At 40.7% G+C, this 24,658-nt stretch overlaps 3 protein-coding genes across 6 annotated transcripts; 2 read left to right on the forward strand and 1 right to left on the reverse strand.

Annotated features, from left to right (window-relative positions):
* Positions 1-1,807: 1,807 nt before the first annotated feature.
* Positions 1,808-8,305, forward strand: enpp7.2 (ectonucleotide pyrophosphatase/phosphodiesterase 7, tandem duplicate 2). Its single transcript, XM_056366552.1, has 5 exons — positions 1,808-2,084; positions 5,517-5,662; positions 5,790-6,422; positions 6,729-6,975; positions 8,135-8,305. The coding sequence occupies exons 1-5, from the start codon at positions 1,808-1,810 to the stop codon at positions 8,251-8,253; spliced, it is 1,422 nt and encodes a 473-aa protein (XP_056222527.1). The 3' UTR covers positions 8,254-8,305.
* A 944-nt stretch (positions 8,306-9,249) lies between these two features.
* Positions 9,250-18,232, forward strand: zgc:171971 (uncharacterized protein LOC569690 homolog). 4 transcript variants are annotated; one of them, XM_056366016.1, is made up of 10 exons: positions 9,254-9,346; positions 9,428-9,551; positions 9,903-10,131; positions 11,158-11,204; positions 11,325-11,485; positions 11,610-11,734; positions 13,812-13,920; positions 14,998-15,284; positions 15,514-15,666; positions 16,780-18,232. In XM_056366016.1, the coding sequence occupies exons 3-10, from the start codon at positions 9,940-9,942 to the stop codon at positions 16,918-16,920; spliced, it is 1,215 nt and encodes a 404-aa protein (XP_056221991.1). In that variant the 5' UTR covers positions 9,254-9,346; positions 9,428-9,551; positions 9,903-9,939; the 3' UTR covers positions 16,921-18,232. The 4 variants fall into 4 exon arrangements, with proteins under 4 accessions (XP_056221993.1, XP_056221992.1, XP_056221991.1 ...); XM_056366015.1 differs by having other exon boundaries at positions 9,255-9,346; positions 9,428-10,131; XM_056366018.1 differs by having other exon boundaries at positions 9,250-10,131; positions 15,517-15,666.
* A 723-nt stretch (positions 18,233-18,955) lies between these two features.
* tfam (transcription factor A, mitochondrial) lies at positions 18,956-23,944 on the reverse strand. Its single transcript, XM_056366019.1, has 7 exons — positions 23,670-23,944; positions 22,776-22,918; positions 22,472-22,542; positions 22,099-22,248; positions 21,822-21,917; positions 20,879-20,935; positions 18,956-20,700 (listed from the first exon to the last, which is right to left on the reverse strand). Exons 1-7 carry the CDS (start codon positions 23,753-23,755, stop codon positions 20,419-20,421), a joined length of 885 nt encoding a protein of 294 aa, XP_056221994.1. The 5' UTR covers positions 23,756-23,944; the 3' UTR covers positions 18,956-20,418.
* Positions 23,945-24,658: the final 714 nt, after the last annotated feature.

A 24,658-nucleotide genomic window follows, 5' to 3' on the forward strand; every position in this document is an offset into this window, starting at 1 on the left:
CATTACAAATATGAAATAATAGTCCAGAAGCACTTATTGATCAAATATTACTATGACTAATTATTACAGTGTCCACAGATGTAATCATTTGTTTTGTTTGTTTGTTTGAAGGATATCTCAGTTTGAGGGAGCCGATCTTTCAGCTCCTGTTTACACATTAGTGCACAAATTAAATGGACTCTTTGATTGTATTGGGCAGCTACCAGTTCTGCATGTAACTGACTGAGTAAGTGGTACAAAGACATGAAGAGGAAGATAAACGGTACCTTGTGAAACAAAATGGATTTAAATAATAGGAACTTATAATTATAGTTTATGTGTGTAGGCTAATGGACATGTGAATAGGAGAGAACCATTTCAAGTCTAAGGTGATTTTGTCTATTAAAAGTGTTCAAGATTTAGATTAGCTGTTGTAAATTGAAGTTTTCTAAAGCAGTTCTATTTAATTAAAGGTCCCATATTTAACACTTGTTTTAAAACACTTTTATTTTTCTTTTTTATTTGAAGTGTTGATCCATAAGAAGCTATATTTTTAAAAATAATCTCAGTGTATCTCCTCTCTCAGGCTTCTCTCTGGAGCTCTAGTAACAACAGCTCAGTGAGCCAATCAGAAGAGAGGAGGCTCTGAGCCTCTCTTCTGATTGGTTGAGTGTTTTTTTAAGTGATCCAATGAAAATATAAAATAACAGATTTCAGGGAAACACTCAGAGAAACCAAATCCTGCCAGGTTGGATGGTGGGGCCTGATGGGCGGGGCTTGGGGCGTGGCTTGGGACATGGCTGAGGGCGGTGACTGTTTGGCTCAGTTTCTGAATACAGGCTGTGTGCATTTTTCTTTGGACTGAGGCTTTGATACTTTAACAGTATTAATATAGAAGCTAGACCTGCTTTATAATCAAACAACACATGGACATCTGCCTTTATACTATATGGACCTTTAAATGGGCTATTTGTAAAGTGGTTTCTTGTGGGGAGCTTCAGCCATCTTTGTCTTTATAATACAAAAAGTTATAATACGCTCGCTGAGCAGTGTTACGTCTTCAGAGCAGACTGGAGGCTACAGTGTGTCGCTATCAGAAAGTAACAAAATGGGCCGAGGCTAGCTGGTTAGCACGAGCATGCTAACTTCAGTAGAAGAAAAGACGTGATATAGACAATAGTTAACATTTGTGTTGCTTTGATGCTAAACTTGCAATGTTTCTTCTAGACTGGTAAGTAACCAATTGTTAATGCTAACGCTGGCTAAGTAGCGATAGCAAAACTTACAAATAGCTTCTTTAAAATATTTGTAAAGTTACCAAAGTAATACAACCAGTAAGAGAAGCCCACTGAACAGCTTCTTGGTTTGAACAGCTTCTCATGATTTGTCCGGTCTGACCTGCAGCAGGTTCAAAAAGCTGAGTATTGTTCTCAACAATCTCACACAACAACCCACACACACACACACACACACACACACACTTTCTCCCTATCATAGCACTGCATTACACTAATAAAGCCATAAAACTTGCTTTATTTTTATGGATAGATTAGATAGAAGGAGATAGAAGGGTTGGACAATATCACATACAAACGTTGGTTAAGGCTGTACCCAGCACATTGAGCAACACAGTCTCATATTAGCCTCAGGGTAATGTTGTACTAATGCAGTTGGAGCAGAGGAACAATTAGATTTTCTTGTAAAATATTTAGCATTGCTGCAGCCGGATATAAATGATTAAATTTTAGACAAAATAGACTCCGATAGAAAAAGTCTAAATAAATTGGAATTCTGTGGATTTTCAGTTCCAAGGTCTAAATCCTCAGTCATGCTGCCGCTCTGCCTTGCTATCCTCAGCCTCATTTCCAGCTCTCCCTGCACCGCCGCCCCACCGAGGGACTATGTTTCTGACCTGCAGTCAGTTTTGACTGGGTCCACCAGAAACAAGCTGCTGCTGATCTCCTTTGACGGCTTCCGTTGGGACTACGACCGAGACGTTGAAACCCCTAACCTGGATAAGATGGCTGAGGACGGGGTGAAGGCAGCCTACGTTACTCCAGCCTTCCTCACCATTACCAGCCCTTCTCACTTCACAATGCTGACAGGTAAAAACATCAATTTAGCATTTATGTAAGTAACTTATTGATATGTGACTCTATTGTGGGCTTAAAACATGGCAGTTATCATACTTCAGGCATCTACCAGGCCATTTCATGCTAAGTAACTTCATTATAAAGACATCTGGGTTTGCTTGTCTATGTGTAAAAGATGGTTAAGTTTATCTCCTGAATAAAAGAACAGGGCCCCAGTCTGCAAATAGTGCTGACATGTGTTTTTGGTTTGAATGATTTAATACTTGAATGCATCGATCAGCAATTTAAGGATTTCATCCAGAATTCAACAGTGTGTATGTTTTTTAAACATCCTCCTCCTTCTTCTGTCTTTTAAATGCTATAAGTCTGAGTCCTGTGCGCAAGGACTTTTTTTTCCGTTACTAAGTTTCATTCATTTTGAGTTTTGTATTACAATGGCAATTGTGTTTTTTTGCTTTTTGCTTTTTCTTTCATCCTCTTAGATCCTCACTTCATTTTACCAAAAGTCCTTATAAGGAATCCATATCACAACAGAGAGCAAGCGAAGACCTGAAACTAAGAAACAAAGGGACACTTGTTAGCTACATGTCTGCATTTTGCCTTAGCAGGTCCTCCTTATCTTATGTGAAGTCAACTAAACTTATCTAACACTGTCATCTTGCAGATATCAGCAAATATCAAATATGAGTGCTGTTATTCAAAGGCATGCAGAATGATTTGTACTTTCTCCGATGAGCTGTGATGAGCCTCTTTGCCAAAGAGTCTAGGATCGCCACTGATGTTTAGTTCCACAGTAGTACAACAAATTTTTATTACCCACATGCATACGCTTTAATATTAATTCCGTCTCAACAGAACTTAAATCCTGAATAAAGACCCAGAGATCCCTGAGCTCCACCGCTTCAGGTAGCAGCTCTTTAGTTTCCTGTGTTTACTGGGGGGTTTTAGGGAGACCGTGACACGTACAATCCCCTTTTGGACACAGCTATTTTAGCTATTTCTATGAGCAACTTTTCAAACAGGGTCCATTGCAGCTTTGTGTTCTAAAACTTTGCTTAGATACAGATACAGTAGATACAGTGTTTTTTTTTAGAAACATTCCCTTTGTCTCAAAATAGTACTTTAGAGCAGTGAAGTGAAGTTATTAACACTGACTGTCTGAAGATGCTACTGAATACACTTTAAAGTAACTTTACATATTAAACTGTTTGTAAGCAGTGCCATATATTAAAATATAAATCTCAAAGCATGATTGTAGTAAACCACACAAAGAGATACCTCACACTCAGGATTGTTAATGTGCAGTAAACAGCCTACATCTTTCAGCTTTCTGTGTTTTTTCATTCATGTTACTGGACAGAAATTAACAGTAAACACTGATTAATTTACCTGCTGCTCGACGCGGACGGTACTCTGAAACTCATATTAACTTAAAATGAGGCAGTGATGGCTGCCATAAGTTTAATGAATATGCACATCATCTTGTGGATGTTGTGGGCCAAAACATTATAACCACTCACAGCTGAAGTGAATAACATTGATTTTTCTCAAAAAAAAAATAAAAGGTGCACGGAAAGGTAGACATAGTAGACAATGTTGTTGGGTGTCAGAGAAATGGGCAAGTGTAAAAACCTGTGAGAACTTCTACAAGGGCCAGAGGATTTGGTTGGGGGAATCTTCTAAATGGTGAGGTTTGTGGGGTGCACACCAGAGGTGAGGGTGTGGTCCAAAGAGGGACGAACCATCATACGCAAGGGCAACGAAGGCTGTCCTGTCTAGACCAAACCAACAGAGGGGCTACTGTGGCACAAGCTGCAGAATATTTAAGTGATGATTATGGGAAGAATGTGTCACAATAGATGCTTGCTGCATATGAGGATGCATAGCCACAGGCCTGTCAGAGTGCCCATGCTGGTCCCAGTGGTTTTTAATAATATTTTGGCACATCAGTGAGTAAGTGTGTGGCATACAACATGCACACCATGAATAAAATCCAAATAAGAAAATACAGAACCTGAAAATGCACCATTAGAAAAATGGCATTTCGGCTCAAACAGAGCAAACAGCATTTAAATGACTGTGAGAGAGGAGAGCAAACACCAGACACTGTTCATCACCTGGTTAATACCATCCCTACAGGGAAGCATGGTGGAAGCAGCACCCGGGGGGGGGGGTCAGTCTCACTGGTCAAAATTGAGGGAAGGGTTAAGGCAGCCAAACACTGAGAGGGCCTTGAAAAAAACCTGCTCCGGGGTGCACAAGACCTGAAACTGGGGGTGACGGTTCACCTTTCAGCACAACAGTGACCAGCCAAGACAATGCTGGAGCAGCTGGAGTTGCCCATCCAAAGTTCAGACTTAAAGCCTGTAGAAGCTCTGTAGAGAGACCTGAGGATGGCAATTCCCAGACGCTTCCCATCCAATCTGAGGGACCTTCAGAGGATATGACCTGATAATGATAAACTCCCTGAATCCGTCCTGTAGAGAAACACCCAAGAAAACTGGAAGCTGTAACTGCTGCCAAAGGGGCTTCAACAAAGTGCTGAATTAACATGTTTTCGCTTCGTCATTATGGGTTATTGAGTGTCCATAGATGAGCAAAAATGTATTATTAAAGAAGAATAAGAATAAAGTGCGCAAAAAGTGAAGGTTGTGAATACTTCCTGAAGCCTCTGTGTTATATGAGAGAAGAGAGATGAGTCCAGTGATGACAGATACTAACAAATCGATTGGTGAATTAGTTAGCGTGTAAATATTCTCTCATTTTACTTCAAACATCACTTCACAAAGAACATCAGTGTTGATTTTGTGATAAAAGTTTAGACTTAAAAATGAATAAAAACAATACAAACATCAATAAAAACATGTCCTGGTTTTGGAGCTTCTTTGGATGCTCATTAATCTCTGCTTTAGGGAAACACCTCTTTATATAATTTATAATTATCGGTGCTTCGATGGTTTTGGGGAAACGACATTGGTGTATTTCAAGCTGAGTCAGTTTATTGACCATAATTTGTCTCGGGAAGATTTCCTAAAAGCAGAACTCCACAGGGAAATGAAGCAGTTTTGAAGTGTTAAAGATCAAGCAATACTTAACCTGTGGCCTTCTAGATTCACAGTCAAAAAGAAATGTGGTTTTCCTGGTTTCTGTTCCTGCTATTTATGGTATGGAGATGACATGTAGGTGACCAATGCAGATGCATCCAAGAGTGGGACCTCTGCTGGTTGAGGAGATGTTGATCTTTTGCACATTGTACAGTTGTGGATCTTACCCTGATTGTTTTAACAACAGGTTCCTCTTTTTAAATCTTTAAATGTAATCTATCAAATTTTACATGTTCTTCTCTAAGTACGAGCAGTCCGTGAATCTTCTACAGTTAAAAAGTCCCATTAAAACATGTATAAGTTTCTTTACTTTTAAGGGTTTTTTTTTATCTTTCATCAGGACGGCACATTGAGAATCACGGAGTGATCCACAACATTTGGTTCAACACCACCACTCAGGAGAAGAAGCAGTACTACATGACTCAGTTTGTTGATTCCTACTGGGACAATGGCAGCTTACCCATCTGGATAACAGCACAGAGACAGGTTCATTAGATCCTGACTACCTTAAAATCTTCCAGTATTTCTGGTTGTTTTTTCTATGAATGTCCCTTGATGAAGAGTGTTTGAGGAACTCCTTTCCGTCAGTTAATGGTGTCTTATCCTCTTCCAGGGGCTGAAAGCAGGCTCTCTGCATTTCCCTGGCACAGCAGCCACCTACAAAGGAGAGACGGTGAGTGTGAGGCAAGTGGAACCTCGTTTCTACGATCATTCCAACGAGACGGACTGGAGGCTGAACATCGACAAGGTGATTGGAAAGTGGTTCCACCAACAGGACCTGGACTTTGTTTCTCTGTACTTTGGAGAACCAGATATAGCCGGGCACTCACATGGACCAGATTCACCAGAACGGCGGGAGATGGTGCAGCAAGTGGATCGTACTATAGGCTACATCCGGGACAAGATCCGAGAGCATGGCCTCACAGACCGGCTCAACATTATCATTACTGCTGACCACGGTATGAGTACAATTCTGCGAGGTGGACTAGTTGAGGAGATCATCCTCTCTAAGATCCCTGGCTTCAGCTTCAGAGACATCCAGTTCCAACTGTTGGATTATGGTCCTTTTGGAATGCTGCTTCCTAAAGAGGGGAAGCTGGAGAAGGTGTACCAAGCTCTGAAAGGAGGCCACCCTCACCTCCATGTGTATAAAAAGGAGGAGGTGCCAGCTAGACTGCACTACAGCAACCATCCTCGACTCCTGCCCATCATCCTCATTGCTGACCCTGGATACATCGTCAATGGGGTGAGAGTCAGAGAGTGTATTTGAGCTTTGAGGAGCTGTGTATGTTAAGAGGATTAAATATGGGTCTGATTTTCTATGGCTGAGGTATAAAAGTGCAAACACTACTTGGTGTTCTTCAGATGTACCTTTGAGGCTTTGAGGCCTTGGTTTTCCTTTACAACTGCTTTAATTTAAAAGTTATTACATGATCAGGCATTGTCATCAGTTGTCTAAAACACAAGCCTACTACTTAACCAAAACGTCTGGGTTTGAATCAGTCTGGGGACCATGATTCTCATGAGATGTCTCATTTCTGTGTCCATATAGCTTTTACCTCTTAACAACCACAAAGGAGACCACGGCTTTGACAATGAGAACATGGACATGAAAGCCTTCTTCAGGGCAGTGGGGCCTGACTTCCAGAAGAACGTGATGGTGGATCCCTTTGACATGGTTGATCTGTACCCATTGATGTGCCATCTACTGGGAATAAACCCAGATATCAACGATGGACACTTGAACAGCACCAAATACATGCTGTTACCCAAGGAAGAGACAGGAGGAGACAATGATAGTAAGTGAGCACCATTCACTGATAGTATTCATGGAGCTGGCTCAGTTGTGGGCCCTTGTATAGAACATCATACTAAAAGAGTACTCAACTGATTTGACACTGAACTCCTACAGCACTGTTAACATTACATTGCAGTCTTCCTTTTTGTCAAAACCTTGAACCTAAATTACCCACAATGCAACTAAACAGCCAACAGCTCAATCATAGATTTCTTAGGAGTCACCACTTACCATCTCGACTGTGAGATGAAAGCTAGTAGGTGAACCATATTTTGTCAAACGTGACTGTGATGATTTAAGGTGAAATTACCATTCCTGAAATCACCTGATATATACCTATAGCTGCATTTTTCTTGCATGTTTCCAGTGGCAGTAGTGTTTAGCAAGATTGAAGACAACATCTGAACCAATAAGAAATAAATATTTATTATTAATAATAATAATAATAATAATAATCATACAAGAAATGTAACACAAACTGCTTTACAATAAAGAAATGGTATGCACCAAGACATAGAATTACCATGAAAACATGTTAAAATGTAAAAGTGCTGCCTATCTGATATCTTTAGGTAGTGTGTTCCACAGCTTTGGGCTGTAACTGACTCCATCCCCAGTTTCCCTGTAGCTTTTACTGCCGACCTTCAATTAACCAATAGTAGATGATCTCAGTGTTCTTGGAGGTCTATAGTTAACAAGCTTTAAAAAGCTCATTATAAGCCTCACACTGGAAACATTTATTGCATCTATCTCTTTTGTTTGATTGCATTATAACAACGTTTGGATATCACATCTGTTGGACTTCCATAAAGATTATATCTTTCTGCAAAGGTAAATAAATTTAAGGTGGATTTGGCATCCACTGTTATCCTTCGGTGAACCAAAGAGGGAAGATAAGATACTCCAATCCAGTGATAGCCATCAGCAGACTTCAACCTTGACATTGCAGGGGTTATATTACATTATCTAACCACTGTAAAGTTATATTTTATCAGTATGTAAAAGGTTACTGTTGTTTGCAAGATTTTTGAATCATGAAGGAAATGTAATGTAAATCTAAAGATTTTTTTCTGTAAGTTTTCCTGCCTGTTTTTAGTCTGTTGCTTTTTGATTTCCTGGCTGATTTGCTGCCTCATGTATGTCTTCTGTCTTGTCTGCAGCTCCAGAGGAGAATACTCAGACGAAGGTGGTGATTGGCTTGTCAGCAGTGACGGGGTTTCTTGTGCTTGTGTTTGTCATTACCACTTCTTACAACATGTGCAGAAGGACTAAAGCATAATGAATTTGAAATTGATATATTTTTTAAAGTCAGGGCAAAGATTTTAGTAAAAAATTATCCTGTTTTATTTATTGCACAAGTGTAGAACCTGCTGTAGAGGAAGAGAAGACGTTCAGTGATTATTAGTAAATGATTGAGAATTCAGGGCTCAAGGCTCAGTTTATTAAGCTCTGCAGAAGGAAAGACAGAAGTCCTCTGTATTGGTCAGTGTAACCTGAACAGATATTTTACTCTGTAAATAAATGTTGTGCTACATGAACATTTATTTGGTGCTTTTAGTTCATCTTAAAATGGTAATAAATTGTATTCTGCGAATAAAACAGTGATTTTTATGGCTTTATTCTCCTCTGCACTCTCTCTGCATCCTTGTCTAATAGTCGCAGATCAACATATTTTATACTAAGTTGCATTCTGCCCTTCTGTGAGCACAGTGTTAATAATGTCTGCTGCTGTAGTACTTTATCAGAGGATTTTATTAAAGGCTAACAAAATAATTCCCCAAATAAATTGTTGAGTCATGGCCTCAATATGGTCTATATGTTTGCATATTCTGTTCATCATGAATAATAAATAAAAATGAATAAATTGTGCCTATTTTTAACTCAAGGTAGGCCTATGTTCTACACAAAACAAAACTCAATAACTGTTCTTTGATAAATATTTCTAAATGAATAAATAATATTATAGTATCAATAAATAATTCTATATTATTTTAAAACAAGCAAGCAAAAATTAATTAGTGAAGCCTAGAAATTAGAAATTGAATGTATATTTAGTATGTTGCAACCATCCCTGATCCGATTATATTGTCATATGTAATCATCTTTAAATGTTATAAGTAATTAGCAGACAAATATATGTTTATTTATATATATATATAGTCCAAGTCCAAATGTGTCTAAGTAACTGAGAGAAATGCGAGAAGTTGCGCCGTCCCCAGTCTACCTAATGGAGCAGGACCTACTGTCACACACCAGACAAACACCGCCCTCTAGTGGTTGCACATGTGAAGTACCGTTTTAACAACAACAACAACAATAGCTGCGCAGTACGGAAGGAAATTAGATCCATTTACACTGCCCAAATTAAACAGGTAGCAGAACGGAACTGCTGGAATAATATCACTGTTTGAATATATTTGACGTTTTCACTCGGGACTGTTTGTTTTCTACAGCCGCCGCCCGGAAATCCCACTGTGTTTTCACCAGGAGGATGAAGTGTCGAAGGTGAAGAGTTATTCGTGCGCAGCCTTTCAGAGGCATTACTACACAAAGCAGCGGGACCGAGTGTAACTACCGGTAATAGTGTTGTGCTGTGCAAAAACGGAATTATTTATGTGCTCGTGAGTGCGCAGTTGTGTATTTTGGGGCAGTCTTTTAACGCGAGTGGGAACAAAATGGAGGATAATAAGCTGATAAGTTGTCTGGTGTGTGTGTGGACCCGTGCTCGGTTTAGACTGAGCTCATTGTGGGTTTCAGTGTGAATTAACTGTTCTTGGGATCTTTTTTTTGCTGGACAGAGACAGAAGGAATAAAATCAAGTCACTTAGCTGAGAGAAACCGGATTTGAAACGCCATTACTTTCAGAATAAGAGCTTGAAGTGTGTCCCAAGCTATATCGTTATTAATTAGCCTATGAACATCCGTTAGCCACAGAAGTTAAACGAGGAGAACCTGAGCCCACAAAATGACCGACTCGGGGGATGCAGCAAGTGTACCCGGCTGCTCCGGCCTCAGCAGCGGGGCCGGGCTGAGTCTCACCGCGGGCAGAGGACATCAAGGCACGGTCAGGAGTATGTCCTCCCCAACTCCACCTGTGAGACTGACATCCCTCAGGACCAGGGACTTGACACTGGGGGGAGCATTTAAAAAACCAAAGGTAATGATTGACACACCACAAGGGTGGAATATAATATTAAAGCACTAAGGATTGAATATTAAAATGAACATATCCGTAGCTACTATAGGGAATCAGAATGAATAGAGGTAATTATAGAGGTATGAATGAATATCATATGACTAAAGTTGCCCAGCCCACATGAGCTTACAAGACACTTCCTACATCCAGTTCCCCTCAGAGGCAAGGGAAAACAAAAAGTAAAAGGAAGCAAGTGCATGGTTCTGTATACAGTATATGTATACATATGTTTATGTGCCAAAAACATTATATCAGACTCTCATATGTTGATGATAGGCATTTAGCAAAAACTGAGCTAAGTCAAATGTGTCATATTTTCTGTCGGGCCTGTGGAACAGATACAACACCTCTGCCTGTGGTTCTCAAACTGCACACTGGCTCAGATGGTACAAATGGTCATAAATGTAGCTGGGAGAGAGAGTCCATGGTAGTTATCAATAAGACAATCCTAAAACACACTGGGAGCCAGTGTAAAGAGGATAATGTTGTCATTGATTTAAAAACCTGAGCTCTTTACAGAAATGAAAGCATTACAAATGGTGTCTGTGTTTTATAGAGTTTGGCAAGATCATATTATGGAAAATGTTTCTAAGATAATAGAAACATGAGCGGACTAACTTTGTGGCATGCTGCTAAAAACTGACAATACTATCGAATAAAACAGGATTTCTTGCACCCAGATTGGCTTGTTCCAGTAGAGAACCAGCAGATGGCAGAGTTTGTCTTGTAATGTGCTGGGAGCCAGTGACAATGATTGCAAGGTCCTTTTTTCCTTGGATCATTACCAAGAAAAAGTAGAGCTCCCTTCCTTGATATGCATGTGCTAATGGAAGGGTCACAGTTAAAATGAAACTGTAAAGAAGTAATAAGAAACAAGCGTAATCTGTATCATCACCAGCACGCGTTTAAACACAGTTTAAAGTCATTTGTTTCAAATCCCCATAAAGAAATACTCGGTCTAAACAGTGTTTTCTCTTTTTTCTGAAGAAGACCTTTGAGCCGAATGTCCACGCTGTGAGGAAAAGTAAAGATGAGTGAGTGACCGTTAATAAGATGATTCCAGTCTCCTGTTTCATAATGACAGCACTGCAGCTTTTGCTCTGTCAGTATGTCGTGTTTAACGTTCATGAACGTTGTATCTCATTCTTCCCCAGGTTAAAGGAAAAGATAAGTGTGGCTCCAAAGAAGGAAAGAAGAGAGAGGGATGAGAGGAGAGGAGCGAGGGAGAACAGAGGGAAGAGGAGAGAGAGGCCTCAGACTATTCAGTCTCACTCCATCTTTGAACAGGGTCCTGCTGACACAGTCTGCAGAACAGGTGGCCACCTTCTCTTCTCTTTCATATGCTTTCTTTTTCAGGGAATTGAGGCACCAGAGCTTCAGTTACAGATGATATTACAGGTTCACTGCTTCCTTCCCTCACAATCAATCCCTCTGTTCAGGCTGGCGTGCTGCTGCAGACAAGCGTGACTCCACCACCCCTCCTGTATGTAAACTTGTGAAGAAAGAGAGGAAAGATTCAGAGGAAGATGAAGATGAGATACTCAGTAAACTACAGAGGGATGATGTGAGTACTTCCTGCTATCAGCTATACTTTAAAGGACAGGTTCACAAAATTACAAGTCAGTCTTAAAGGTCCCATATAGTATAAAGGTAGATGTCCATGTGTTGTTTGATTATAGATCAGGTCTAGCTTCTATATTAATACTGTGAAAGTATCAAAGCCTCAGTCCACAGAGAAATGCACACAGCCTGTATTCAGACACTGAGCCCTTAAAATGAGCCATCAGGACTTCTGGAACTTTGTGATGTCACAACAAAGCAGTCACCGCCCTCAGCCACGCCTCAAGTCCTGCCCACCAGGACCCACCATCCAACCTTCCAGGATTTGGTTTCTCCAAGTGTTTACCTGAAATCTGCCACATTTTAGTTACCTCACTCAGAAAACAGTCAGCCAATCAAAGAGAGGCTCATAGCCTCCTCTCTTCTGATTGGCTCATTGACCTGTTGTTACTAGAGCTCCAGAGAGAAGTCTGAGGGAGGAGATGTAAAACTACATAGAGATGTTTTCTTAGTTCTTAAAACCACAAATATATCTTCTTATGGATCAACACTTCATATAAAACACAGGAGAAGAGGAAAATATGGAGCTTTTAAACAATAGTGCCCATGTGGACATTGAAATAAATTGGCCTTGCTGTAAAGAGGGAATGTAGTACTAAAAGTCCGTCCAAGAAAAGTTGAATCAAGGGCAACTGGATTGGATGAACCAACTTACATCAATGGCACAGATAACAAACCCACAGAGGTTTAATACCTGGGTCTCCTCACCAGTCAGTCAGAGCTGAAGAAGCCACTTGGATGAGAGATGAAACGTCCAGTCTCCCATGATTCAACGATTCTTGATAACCATGACCTGGATGACTGAGGCTACATCCACACTAATACGTTTTAGTTTTAAGATACATCATTTTTGCTACATTTACCCCCATTCAGAGTTTTCAAGCCCCTAAAACGGAGACTTTTGCAAATACTGCTGACCCTGTTTTAGTTTGAAACTCTGGTATAGTCTGGAAGGGCAAAAACTGTGACTTTTGGAAAACGTGACGCAGACGTTTGCCTTCTAATTAGGTCTTTTCAGTCTCGACTACCAGTGGTGAGTACAACATGATAATAAATTACAAGTGTTACGGACCTTGTTGTCTTTGCTAGCAGCTGTTGTTCAGTTACATTCTACATTTTTGTCTTTGCTGTTCCTTGTTTGTATTTTCTGCAACAAACCAACTGCAGAGTAGACTGCTTCCTGTTTACACCAGCACCAGCATGTCCAGTGCACATGAACAGTCATGTGATATCCCTTTTCAGGTGTCTTAGTATGGATAAAGATATATTTCTGATCCTGAGCTAAAATGCTTGTCTGGATGGAGATCGTTTTCCTTTTAAAACACCATTTTAAAAATGAAAACATATTAGTGAGGACACACCCTGAGAATCTTAACAGACTTACTTTGATTGTTTTTACTGTCAGAATGAACAGGAGGAATGATTACATCACGCAAAAACAATATGATCATCAGACTGTTGGTTTAAACTGTCCTTTAAAGCTGCATTCATTGTTCTTGGCCACTTGGAGGAAGTGCAACAAGCTGAAAACACAACATTTCACACACTATGACCTCAGGAAAATGTGGCTGTTGTGCTTCCAAACTGTTCGATATTTAGAAATGCAGCAGGCACAGAGCAACTACTTGTAGTAGGTGAGTTCACCTGATGAATGTCAGGACAATAGTCTCTCTCCTTTTAGCTCCGGTTTTTTCTCCTCCTGCAACAAAATATCTGGCTTCAACTGACACCTTTCACATTACATATACATATCACTTGATCAGTTATTAATATATAAAATATTGATCAGTGCAGCTTTAAAATGAAATATACACACTAAAGCAGGGGGCCTGAAGTAGTGGAGTCAAATGTGACTGTTTTCTGTGTCAAATGCAAACAGAGAGCTGTTGTTCATTCCTCTCCAGTGGAACTGAAGATAAAGTTTAATTAATGTTGCCATAATGATAATAATAATAATAATAATTACCCTCATCACTGGTGACTGATCAGCTCATAACTAATATTATGTGTTGCACCTACAGTTCATAGATGATCCAGATCTCAGGAACGACGCCAGGCTGAAACCCATCCAGCTGCCTCTGTTTCAGTCCAGCAGCTTCATCAAGAGTCAAACACTGTCGACCACAACATGTGAGAAAAACCACCTCTTTCTTCTTCTACTGCCCCTGTCTGAACAACAGTGTCACATTACATGTCTGTTAACGAGGAGCTCATTTCATGGCAGAAATAGCCTGAAATATACAGCATTTAATAAACAAAATTCACATACACTCACGGAGCGCTTTATTAGGAACATCTGCGTATCTGCTTATTCATGCGATAATCCAATCTGCCATGTGGCAGCAGTGCAGTGTATAAAATCCTGCAGATACAGGTCAGGAGCTCCAGTTAATGCTACATCAATCATCAGAGTGAGGCAAAGTGTGATCTCAGTCACTCTGACTGTGGCTGGTTTGATGATCTCTCAAACTGCTGATCTCCTGGATTTTCACTCACAACAGCCTCTAGAGTTTTTACTCAGAATGGAGCCAAAAAACTAAAAAAACAACCAGTGAGCAGCAGCTCTGTGTTGATGAGAGAGGTCAGAGGTCAGAGCAGAATGGACAGACTGGTTGGAGCTGACAGAAAGTCTGCAGTCACTGAGATAACCACTCTTTACTAATGTGCTGAGCAGAGAAGCTTTGAACACGTCAAACTTTGAGGTGAATGGGTTACAACAGCAGAAGACCACATCACGTTCCACTTCCTGTAACCAAGACCAGAAACCTGAGGCAGCAGATGGTAGAGTCAGAGTCTGAATCCATGGAGCAACCTGCCTGGTGTCAACAGTCCAGGCTGGTGGTGGTGGTGTGATGGTGTGGGGAATGTTTTCTTCTTAACACCAATCAATCAGTCTCCAGACCTGAATCCAGTAGAACACCTTGCCATGTGGTAGAACAGGAGATTGGCAGCGTGAACGTGCAGCTGACAGATCAGCAGAGATGATGTGATGTAGTCATGTCAACATGGAGCAGAGTTTCCATGACATGAACGAGAACAAAGAGAGGAACTACCTAGTGTTAGTGTGGTGTTCCTAATAAAGAGCTCAGTGAGTGTATGAGCATCATGGCTGAATAAGTGCCAAATATATGGAACATGTGACTTCCTTGCCTGCATGATGTGCAGTCCGTTCTTGTGTTGAAGGATTTGTGGTTCTTGTGTGCACAGATCCAGAGAACCCTCCTCTGCTCAGACCTCCGGTCTGTGGAGATCAGGGTAGGGTGGGCCCCAGCAGGACAGTGTTGCCCAAACCAGAGCAGCCATCTCTGGTGGACCTGCTGCAGGACCTCAGCCTGTCTGGCAGAGAGGAGCTCTTCTTCATGCAGCTACCTGACTGTATGCCGGGCAGAGCGTCGGGACAGAAGCAGGACCCCGCTGTCGCATGTCCAGCACAGAAACCTGCCAAGAAGGAAGGCAAGGCTGAAGACAAGAGACCAGCACATCTGCAAGCACAGGTGAGTTTACAGAGGGAAAACTGTAACTAACTAATATCACATGTTCTTACTTTTCTGGATTTGATGGCTCCCATCCTTTACTCTTTGTCTTATTACTGACCCTCTCTGAGACCTTTCTTTAATTCTGGTTTTACTCGCTCTAGTTTTTTCTCAGCTGCTGGACTTTTCAATACAAAAATGCTTGTATAAGCCAGTTTTTAACAGGGTGTGTATCTGTGCCTCTCCTCAGCAGGCTGTGACGAAGGAGGGCTGTCCTGTGCTGTCACAATTCCCAGAAGGATTTCTGGGTAAACTGCAGATCAGAAGGTCAGGGAAGGTGGAGCTGAAGCTAGGCGACATCGTCATGGACGTCTCTGAAGGAGCTGCATTCTCCTTCCTACAGGTACCGTGAGTGTGGGGGCAGAGTAAGCTGTTAGGTTCACCCACAGTGGCTTACTATGATTAAAGTAGCAGTGTGCTGTTCTTAGCTTTTCCTTTGGTGTTGTCCCTAAGACCTCTGATATCAAAGGAGACAATACAAAAATCGGAGTCCTTAATGCAAAAATCCTTTAACCATTTAGAGTCAAAACAGAACAGTTTTTGTCCAGAGAACAACGCAGAACCTATAGAGTTATTTGTAATATAATAAGTATGACTCTCTCCTGTGTGTTTTCACCCTCATGTTCGCCTCCTCAGGCTCCATTAATTTTTTCTCTCCAATCGGAGAGCTGTTTCCCTCACAGCAGTTCTCTTTTATAAGCTCAGTCAGTTGCTGATTCATGATTTCATCATGGACGTCAGGTTGTGAAGCGCTGAGAGGTTTCTGTGAAGCATGACATGGTGTCTGACTCCACCTGACGAGGACGTTTCCATCAGAATTAGTGCTGCGTGGTTATGCTGGTCTATGTTAGCAGTGTTAGCTTCTTTTGTTTTTGTTTGTGGACTCTTTTGAATTCTATCACACGAAGTCGTGGTCTTGATCACGGAACAGCAGCTTAAACATTAACATGTGATATGAATTAGGGAACGAGCTGAACGGAGCTCAGAATCCTTCCTGTGCCCGGTCCGCCATCTTGCCACCTGGGTTACCTGATTCCAATGGCTGCCTTTCAGTCAAGTTGAGGGCTGTGTTGCAAAATGCGTCACAAAAGCAAGATGGCAGCTCTCGTAGTTTCGTAGTAGACTTGAAACCTTAATAAATTAATTTAATATGCAACAAAAATGAAAAATGTATTAAAATATGTATATGCATATGTAAATAAAATCTATATATGTCATTTTTTCAATAATATTGTTTACAAAAATATTTCTTTGGGAAAAAAATCTTTGAATTTAATTATATACAGTAATTTCATAAAATACTTTTCTATTACTTTTTATTGTATTTTTTTATCCCTCCTCCAAACTGCTACCAAAGCACTGCAGTACTGTGGAACGCTGCCAGTGATCAGTTGGAAAAATGAAGCTGCTCTGTCACTGTTAATACAGAAACAATCTCCTCTTCTTCCTTCTGCAGCAACTGGTGTCTGTGCGTCTGTCTGAGGGGCGGACTGGGGACATGATGGTGCTGGGAAATGTCCACCACAAACTGGTCTTGTCTCCTGACTTCCAGGCTTTACTGAGACAAGCTGCGACACAGCAGCAAAAAGGACCCTGATCATGTTCTTATCTTCTGCACAGAGACTCAGCAGGTCGGAAAGTGACGCTCTTCGACACATGGAAAGATTTATTTTGGATTCTGTGACACTCCTGATCTGATGGCACATGTTTAGTTGTTACAGCACAGACCTCCGTCTGACGTTTTTAAGGCAGCTACTTCATTATTTGTGAAATTATAATTATATTTGTGAAAACCTTTAAGTGGTTGTAACTTTTTGAAAATCCTGTGACGGTAAAACAATCCATCAGAATTTGAATAACTCCCTCTGATGTGACGACACTGCCAGAGATGATTTGTGGAAAGATGAAAATTGCGACGTGGTGTAAATACATGGTGACTCCACAGTGACTGAATGTTGTACACTCTTACCTGTGCACTGATTACCTTTTTATAGATGGGCGACTTCTCACTGCGTCAGTTCTACACACACCAGCACAGCAGACGATATGATTGTGAGCTTCACACTGACTGAACACCAGCAAAAGACATCAACCACATGTTGTAGCTGATTTTGGTCCGTTACAGGATCCACTTAGAAGAGGTCAAAGGTCAAACTTGTAATGAGTGACAGATGACAAGTGGAGACTTGTCTCTCACCATGTGTGGATTCTGTAGACTAAAAGGTGCAAAGCAGATGCTCTGTTAGCGCACTGATAATGTACGTGATGCATTTAGACTTTGTAACATTTGTAGCGTTCAGTTGACTTAGAGTTGTATTTCCAGTCTGTTCTGTTCGTTCTTTCTGCTTAGTTTCCTGCTACATCCACATCAGTTACTCTTTCTTCACATCAGCCCCACAGAGCAGCTGAACAGCAGCTGTAAATCCAGATGTCGCTGATCTCCAGTGGTAGAGGTTTTTATATATAAAAAATACAAACCAGATTCCAAACTGTCAACCAGTTTACTGCCAAAACATTGTCATTGCACTTTGTGGAAGCGGTTTCAGATAATTTAATCTTGAATATTTCAGGCTTTAAGGGTATCTCACTGGAGAAAACCTTTCAGTCTTGAATCAGCTCTGAATGAATGCAGATGCGGGACGAGACACAGCTGGATTGTTATTTTGGAAGACTGTAGTGCAGCTTTTGATACAGAGGGTCGTGCCGTCCTGATGAAGCCTTCAGCAGTGGGTTTGTGTATAAAAACTGCTTTTAAGAACAGCAGTGATGGCTCCACATCACTGCTGTTCCTGTGTGTGGGTTTAAAACTAGAGGGACTGTGACAGGGCAGCATGGCTGTGCTCTGAAGAGCTCAGGCTGAGCATGTTTCGCTTTCAATCATTTATTAAAACTCATTTTTATGCCTTTTATACTGATTTCTCATGTGGACATTGTAGATTGTTAACGTATCTGTTTTACTGGTTTTCTGCCTCCATTTTATTCCTGAATCTTTGCTTTTCTTCATGTTTAAAGAACTTTGGGGGGGGGGGGGGTGTCTGCCTCGACCGGTTGGGTTGAGCTTGACTGTTATCTGGTGTTGTCGTTACAGCCTGTCATCACTGTTGACTGTAAATACAGCTGCAGCAGATGTTCATTTTCACCCAGAAACAGTTTTCAGCTTGGTATTACTGTAATTACTCTTTGGCAAAAATGCTGCATTCACGACACGATGTAAATGAACTTGTTCATGTTTAACTGGGAGAAACAAAGTCAACAGAGTTTCTCTTCACTCTCCCAGGCACAACTGAAAGTCTCGACTCTGTAATATCTGAACTGATGCTGGGCAATAATTCGATAATGTTTATGGACTTTCCAGATCATAATGTGATGACGTGATCTCATATTATCATTCAACAAAATGATGTAGTCCAAATTCATTAATGAGCAAGTAATGTAATTATGACATTTCATTTACATTCACTGTATCAGAAATGTACTGTATATTGATATAAGAAAAATGGGATCTGCAGTACAGAGAATACTATGAAGGAATAAATAGTAAATGAATGCAAAATAAATTCATTTTGGTAATTAAAAAATACTTCAGAAATAAATGTATTTTTAGGGTCCATAAAAGCTGTAGAAGCTTGTAGAAAAGTGTATGGAAAATGTTTATTCAGTAAATACACATTACAAAGAAAACACACTGTAGTCGCTGTCTGAATATGGCAGCTCTAAACACAAAACCGTCAATACTGAAAGTATGTTCTTCATTACTAACAAGAGTGTCATTTAACTAACGCGAAGAGCAGACAGAATCTGGATTTCAGGATTGTTAACCGACGTTCTCCGAGTTTCTTTTAAACATGAAGCAGGAGGCTCATGACTTTAAACAGTATGATCACAACAACACAATACCTGAAGGGGAATGACCCTTTACATCAGATACACATAATTATTGGATGCTGTGAAAAAAGAACATTTTATTATCAACCATCAGGTATGTTGTTGTTTGTCTTTTTACAGGTGTTAACAGAACAAAGCGCATCATATGAAGCTCATCGGGAGCAATGCATAACCTGGGACTTTGTGTTTAAAGACCAAAGTGTCAGTTGATTATGTTACTTATGTCAGGATTTCACAGTTTGAGGTGGCGACTGTACAAGCTTATGCTACACCATCGACAGCGATGATTCAGTCAGGATTCATTCATAGAACGTTGGTACCGCCTGATTTTGTAAGTGCTGTAAATTTGTGGCCAGTGGACCTTTTCTCAACAGCAAAGTCACTAAGAACCGGCCGGCAAGCTGCACTGTGCCGTCACTTCCTCCTTTGTGTTAAAAACTACAGTGAACAGCTGTTTTATGAAATTTACTGACCAGACTTTTATTTCTTAATAATGAAACTGTATTTGTGAGGTATTCTTATTATTTTTTTTTTTTTTTAAGATTTACATCTTCAGTAGGAACCATTGGGCTTTGAGCTGAGACTTACAGTAGAGAAGTCAGGAAGTGCTGCGAGACAAACAAACACACCGTTTTGGACTTTTCGTGGATTTGCTGACAAGAAAATAGAGAATCAGAGTAGACTCATTCTTTACATTAACACTCCAAAAATAGAAACGTGTGGTTGTTCCTGGGACGGCAATAGTAACCTTTACATTTCCCTCATGTTTACTGTGGTAACACTCAGGAACTTTAAACACTTCAGACAGTAAAAAGTAACTTTTCCTCCTAGAATCACTTTCACGCCTCACTCAAATGTCTAAGCTTTTACAATCATTCATTTCATCACTTCGAAGTCCCAGTCTACACCATTCAACCACTCAAAGCCAGATGTGTGTTTGTAGAGTGGATGAGAATAAGCTCACACTGTAGCTGGTAATGGTGTCATGTTAACTAGAAAGAGATGTGACTGCAGTAAAATGATCTTAATTCCTCTGAATGCTGTGAGAGGATTGGCCTGTTTAAACATGAATGACAACAGCTCACTTTGTTTTGTTTTTTTTTGTTTTTCCTTGAATATGAAAGTCACAAACAGAGCGCAGGCCTATGTCGCCAGAACTCCTGTCTTCAACACTCTTTTTTCCCCTCTAGACTCAGTAGATACACACATCCTATTTGGTGTCGGTGGTCTTGTTAGTCCTGACAGTTTTTGCAGAGCTACTTTTCGTTGTCTTCCTGGTTGTTTTGGACTTTCCTTTGGCAGTGGCCTTCTTCCCTTTAGCTTTCTTTGTGGTTTTCTTGGCTGCATGAGTCGGGTCAGCGAGTCTTTTCTTGATAGACAGGGTCTGCTCTCGGAGCAGGTCTTCACGGCCAATCTCCACCATGTGCTCCTCCCACGACTTGATCTCATTCTTATAGCGAATTTTGTCATCCTGGGCCAGCTGTGTGTAGACCTGAGATGTGAACACAGAACATCTGCATGAAAGCCTTGTAAGTACATATAAAGGATATGTGATATGTGATGTGTGTGTGTGTGTGTGTGTGTGAGAGTGTGTGTGAGAGTGTGTGTGAGAGTGTGTGTGTGTGTGTGTGTGTGTGTGTGTGTGTGTGTGTGTGTGTGTGTGTGTGGACCTGTTTCTGGTGGCTCAACAGATTCGTCCAGTCCTCCAACAGCGACTTCATCTTTGCCTGAATGAACATCAGGAACAACATTACATCAACGACTGTTTCTGTAATTCTCTTTTGCAATACAAACACATAATCGTATGTATCCCAGCCACATGTCATGGACCAGAACCCAGGACCAGAACTATGTTATGTTACCAGAGAGGAGGTGGAGGTGATGGAGGGTTACAAATACCTTGGTGTCCATTCTGAGAACATACTGGGCTGGAAATACAACATACAGGCTTCTACAGGGAGGGACACAGGAGACTCTAGGTCCTTTAATGTGTGCAGCAAGATGTTGCAGATCTGTCACCAGTCTGTTGAAGCCTGTGCAATATATTCTTTGCTGGAGTTACCAGAGCCAAGTGACACCAACAAACTGAACAAACTGATCAGGAAGGCCGACTCTGGAGCCCAGGGAGTTGGTTGTGGAGACGAGGATGCTGCACAAGCATCATCCCCTTCACCAGTGCAGTGCTGTTTTCCTTGCTACAGTCTGCTAGGGCAGCAACATCAGACTCCTCTCACTGAAGAGTTTTTCCTTGCAAGGGACAAGAAGGGATGTCTACCCAAATAGCACTAATGTACAGTACATTATATTAACACCATTGTACTGTGTATATTCAGCACACAGTAAAACTGGGTCTATCTTTAGTCTCTATTTTCTTATTTTTTTATATTTATACTTTTTTCTTTTCTTTCTTGTTTTTTTTATTTATGTGAAGTAGCAACTGCAACACTGCAATTTCTGTCCAATTGTTTATTCTTTGACATCAAAGAAGAAACAGTTTGTATGACATCATTTAAGTCTGATCAGTCACTTGCAGACCATTCATCTACTACGGAGATCAACTCATAACCTGAACCGTCTGTTTAAATGTCATGTCATGGTGCTGTGGTCACTTACCTGCGTGGTGGTTCCTCTGGCCTCCTCATAGTGCTCTGACATGAAGATGTTAAACGAAGTGCGAGGACGTTTGGGCTTCCCCAGGCTATTCATCTCCTGGATCACACACACAGTGAGGAGCACAGTTGTTGTTCAGCAATGTTGCTATAAACAGGATTTAGTACTCTGCTGACTTCAACTGGATACTGTTAGCAAAGTCAAACTTTTAGATTACTTGGATATCACAGAAACAGTCTTGACAGTGGAGCACCCTGGCCTGAAGCACTTTATGTCTTACCCTCTTCTTGCGGATTGCTTTCCTTTTGGCCATCCTCTCCCTCTTCTCCAGGGCTTGCTGCTGGACCTGTGCTGGGGTCAGCTGGGCCTGGTAGCGCTGGAAGTCCACCTTAAACTGCTCCCTGGCCCGCAGAGAGGCCTCCTGAAACGGCTACAGGACAGAGAAAAAGTCAACATCATTCTGACTAAACCTGTGTGTGGAGAGACTGTAAGACATTATGCTTGTGTTGTGTTACACTTATTCAGTATCACAGAGATTAGCTGGAAAGTTCCTTAGCCTACAATTTATGCACTTAGGGCAACATTAAAGCTGGAATAGACGAAAAAGCATAACGTACAGTTTATACTGTCCAACAAGTAAAATATGGAACTACCTGTTTCTGTTGTGGGCTCATGGTTCTCCACTGTTGGGCAACCTTCCTGATGATATCCATTGTTTTGATTTCTAAAGGCAAAAATTACAAGATGGCACTTAACAGACTGATATGATCTCAGTCCTTGACTTAAGATAGAAAAAACCTCAAACTGTTGGATTACATTTCAATGTGATTTTAATATGCATGCTTCACGTTGCTTATTGTTAAGTATTACAAGCTGTAATTGCCATATCCGTGCGGCTAGTTTATGAAATCAATATCTCAAGCTGCCCTCTACAAGTATCAAGCGTTGCACATTTACCTGGGTTTTGTCTGATCATTATTGGCTTCTGTTCCATAAAATATCTAAAATATCCATTCAGAGGTCTCTTTGGAGGGCCGCTGGCCTGAGAAGTCAGACATTTCACTGGGTTGACGTATGCAGCGGGGAGGACACTGGTACACCTGGAAGATGCGTGTGCACACATACACATTAACATAAAAAGCGGATCTATTCTCCCCAGTGGAGAGAACTTCACACAAAACTCAAACATCTCTTTTTAAACTAATGTATGTGATATGTATCCCTCACACCAAAGCAATAATAATAATATACTTTGAATAAATGGTTGACGTTAAGAATCTGTTTTCCTTTAACCCATACAATCCTTTTAAACTAAAAACCACTGTAGAGATATATTTTGTTTGAGTTCACATATGGATCATATGTATGATATGGCCTTAAGTCATGCTTTTGAAAAAAGAACAGACAGCATGAACTGCAAGATGCTGAAAACTGCTGCACATGGTAAAAGACATTATAATTCAACAAACGGCCCCAATCACACGTGCATCACTTACAATGTAAAAAGTACATTTTGAATGTGTTTAAATAAACACCCTATATTTCTTGTTAATATTAACTCCCTAAAAGCTCGTCACAACCGTTCAAAGCACTCAACAAACACGATGTTATCTAAATTAACTACTCAAAACGTGGCTGTAGCTGACTGATTGGTTATTCAGTAAGTTGACTTAAGGACATACAGTAATTCACTTATGTTATTATTTCCATTACTGTCTGTAGTCTCTAAAAACAAGAATTTGTGCAAACTTTCAGTATACGTGCTAAGAGAGCAAGCCAAAGCTAGCTGGCTAACTTAGCTGTGCTACAACTTCAGCTAGCTGATTCAGAGAGCAACTTAAAGTTAGCTACCTTGCCAGGGTGCTTGTGCAGGAGAAGACACTGAAGGACTTAGCCAACAGGCTAACACTTGCTGTTAACACACTGAACGGAGCCATGTCGGTGTAAATTAACGTTGAAGGCCGTTAACTGGAGTAATGAAAGACAGGCGTATTGTCCCACAAAGCCAGCGTGTTGTTATTTTCATGCATTAGATGTATGAATTGAAGCAGTGCCTCCTCCCCACTCCTTCTCGACATGCAGGAATAGCAAAAGGCGCCCTCCGTCTCACCCGGTGGTTTGTGGGAAAAGGTCGAAGCTGTTTACTTCCGTTTCCGTTCTGTTCGTCTTACTAATAATATATCGATGGTCTCGTTTAATATTTTTTACGAAACAGAACATTATATATGGGAATGATCTTGCCATATAAAATAAAACAATCATTAAAAGACTAAATAAAAGCATTAGAACCTTTTTGTCTCTTACAGCTTGCCGTCCAGCCTGTACACTTTGACCCCTTCTTCTGTAATCACTGCACTAAGCCTTTGTAGGGCAGTACCTATACTGAATGTATGTCAGAAATAACAACAACAAAAAAAAAATGTATGTCAGAAATAGGAATACAACTAGTCGAAGTGGTCAAAGTGAAAGATTATACAAAAACAAGTTTCACAATCTGTTAGCTCACAGTTAAGTAACTGGCTGGCAAATACAGTCACATACCTGAATTCATTCTTCAGGGATTATTGAACACACTGTAATTTTTATACCTGTGTGATTTGCAGAAGTGGGTGTTTTTGCTTTGCTTACATGCCCCTTTTTCCTCTGTTCTGAACCAAGGCTTTGCGTTTTATACTGCCAATCAGGCAAAGCAGACAACTGTCCCATGGCCCAAAACTTTGTGCTAATTTGACCAAAAGTGTTTCATAATATCCACTATTTAACCACAATTATCAATGACTTGACGAGGATGGGTCATGCTTTATTACCCGATCTTCAGACCTTGTCCAGATCTAATTTTA

The sequence above is a fragment of the Seriola aureovittata genome, chromosome 21, assembly GCF_021018895.1.
Source record: "Seriola aureovittata isolate HTS-2021-v1 ecotype China chromosome 21, ASM2101889v1, whole genome shotgun sequence".
NCBI classification, from domain to species: domain Eukaryota; kingdom Metazoa; phylum Chordata; class Actinopteri; order Carangiformes; family Carangidae; genus Seriola; species Seriola aureovittata.

Excerpts from the sequence above, each read along its gene's own strand:
- tfam (XM_056366019.1), bottom strand. The coding sequence starts at position 23,755 with ATGGCTCCGTTCAGTGTGTTAACAGCAAGTGTTAGCCTGTTGGCTAAG. Across the intron at positions 21,918-22,098 it reads AAGCAATCCGCAAGAAGAGG|GAGATGAATAGCCTGGGGAA; the intron begins GTAAGACATAAA and ends TGTGTGATCCAG. Across the intron at positions 20,936-21,821 it reads CCAGAGGAACCACCACGCAG|GCAAAGATGAAGTCGCTGTT; the intron begins GTAAGTGACCAC and ends ATGTTCATTCAG.
- zgc:171971 (XM_056366016.1), top strand. The coding sequence starts at position 9,940 with ATGACCGACTCGGGGGATGCAGCAAGTGTACCCGGCTGCTCCGGCCTC. Across the intron at positions 11,486-11,609 it reads TGACACAGTCTGCAGAACAG|GCTGGCGTGCTGCTGCAGAC; the intron begins GTGGCCACCTTC and ends CCCTCTGTTCAG. Across the intron at positions 15,285-15,513 it reads CAGCACATCTGCAAGCACAG|CAGGCTGTGACGAAGGAGGG; the intron begins GTGAGTTTACAG and ends GCCTCTCCTCAG.
- enpp7.2 (XM_056366552.1), top strand. The coding sequence starts at position 1,808 with ATGCTGCCGCTCTGCCTTGCTATCCTCAGCCTCATTTCCAGCTCTCCC. Across the intron at positions 2,085-5,516 it reads TCACTTCACAATGCTGACAG|GACGGCACATTGAGAATCAC; the intron begins GTAAAAACATCA and ends ATCTTTCATCAG. Across the intron at positions 6,976-8,134 it reads GACAGGAGGAGACAATGATA|CTCCAGAGGAGAATACTCAG; the intron begins GTAAGTGAGCAC and ends TCTTGTCTGCAG.